Source organism: Cyprinodon variegatus, unplaced genomic scaffold (assembly GCF_000732505.1).
Source record: "Cyprinodon variegatus isolate N-32 unplaced genomic scaffold, C_variegatus-1.0 Scaffold2, whole genome shotgun sequence".
In the NCBI taxonomy this organism is placed as follows: Eukaryota; Metazoa; Chordata; class Actinopteri; order Cyprinodontiformes; family Cyprinodontidae; genus Cyprinodon; species Cyprinodon variegatus.
The window spans coordinates 3,127,145-3,128,857 of NW_015150455.1; the positions used below are offsets into that span (position 1 = coordinate 3,127,145).

General features: G+C 39.4%; 1 protein-coding gene across 2 annotated transcripts in view; it reads right to left on the reverse strand.

Moving 5' to 3' along the window:
* Positions 1-145, reverse strand: part of LOC107082207 (H-2 class II histocompatibility antigen, E-S beta chain-like) — a 2,812-nt gene extending 2,667 nt beyond the window's left edge. For both annotated transcript variants that reach the window (XM_015370765.1, XM_015370757.1), the window contains exon 1: positions 69-145. In XM_015370765.1, the coding sequence (XP_015226251.1) occupies positions 69-123 (55 nt within the window). In that variant the 5' untranslated portion in view covers positions 124-145. The remainder of the gene's footprint in view (positions 1-68) is intronic.
* Positions 146-1,713: the final 1,568 nt, after the last annotated feature.

Here is a 1,713-nt window from a genome sequence, read left to right on the forward strand (position 1 = left end):
TACAGAGGGGTTTCATTTTCATTTAAAAGTAGCAAAATTAAAGATTACATTGAACTTGAGTCACTTACCTCCTGGTGAAAAAGCCAGAAAAAGTGTGAGAAAAATAAACCAGCTTTGAGCCATGCTGTTAGGTCAGTGACAGAGAGATCTGACTGAAAGATAAAATGCTCTCTATTGTATTATCAACGATGAGGAAGTATATCAACAGATTGAGAACTAAATCTGTAAGCACCTTTTTTTTGCTACTGTCAAATTACCTAATTTCCCTAGATAATATCAGTAATATATTGACCTAAATAGTCCAGTATAGTTCACTTAAACAAATGTAGTGTCAGTAAGAAACATTTATTGCCTCTTGCTGATGACTATGTGGCACAGTTTAATAAAATAACAGTAATATGTAGGAATGAGGAAGTAGCATTGAAAAGCAGTATAATATTTCCTATTGGTATTAATCACTATTGTACTAGTGTTTGTCACAAGTGTATTGGAAGCAATTAAGGCATCTAAGCTCATATGCCATGCAACAATAACAAAATAAATAGAAAATAATCCAATGATAACTTTGAAGGACAATGTAGCAAACCAAGAATATTCAAGAACAGAAGATTTTAAAATGGAGGAATTCTTCAATTTATTTCAAGAAACTGTCAATAGAGTTAGTAAAAAATGTCATGATCTTGGCAGTGATGACTGGATTATTGGTTCATTCCATCCACCTGCCTAGCTCTGCCCAGTTTTCATTACCTTTCATGAGATCCACCTGTTCCAGCTTCTCTTTAAACTTTTTGGTCCCAGCCATTAGTGCCAGATTATTTGAGCCATACGTGAGAGCTCTCTAGCATACCCAGTTTGTTACTCTGATTGCCTGATCATGTCTGCTGCTGGACCTCTGAGCCAGCCTGCTGCCGTTCTGATCTGTTTGCCTGATCTGTCTTTGGACTACTGCTGGATTCTGGCTGCCTACGACCTTGGATCTGTCTCCTGACCACGGCTTGGATTTCCCTATAGTACCTCCTCAGGTCTCTGATCTTCTGGCCTGCACTTCTGCTACCTCATTGACACCTGTGTTGGCTTCTCCATTAGGAAAGTCCTGGTCTTCCTCATCAACTGGCTCAGCAGCCTTCTTGGCTTCCAAGCCTGAAACTCTCTGGGCGGCGTCCGCTGTGTGCTGTGGATAATCATCCGGCTGGATTCCACCCCTTCCTCTGGGCTCGGACTGAACTTTTTAACAAGGTTAGTGACTCACATGCTCATAATCATCCTCTGTCAGATTTATGTGGTCACTAACCTGTGTTTTCCCCTCTACAGAGATTCTGCTGACCCACAGACTTTCCAAGCAGTCAATAAACACTTAGAAATCACAATTCAGGGTGTACGTTCTCAGTCCTGACACAAAATAAATCACTGTTTAATTGAGAGGGGTTTAGAGGCAATTTCCACCAGAAAATACACAACTGAAATAAATCGAGAATATCTCCACAATTGTCAGGTCTACAAGCAACCTTTTTGTGCTATTGTTAACATAATAAAAACAATACTTTCCCAGTGGAACCAGTATCGCTTTTGTTTTGAAATACAGAAAAGGAAAAAAAATCAAAAGCCTTGCCTAGTCAATCGAAGTTATCAGTAACAATCGCCACAAAAGTCTTGTTAAAAACGGCATTAGTAAAACTTCAGCAGATTAGAGCTCAAATCAGCTGAAGCATCCAC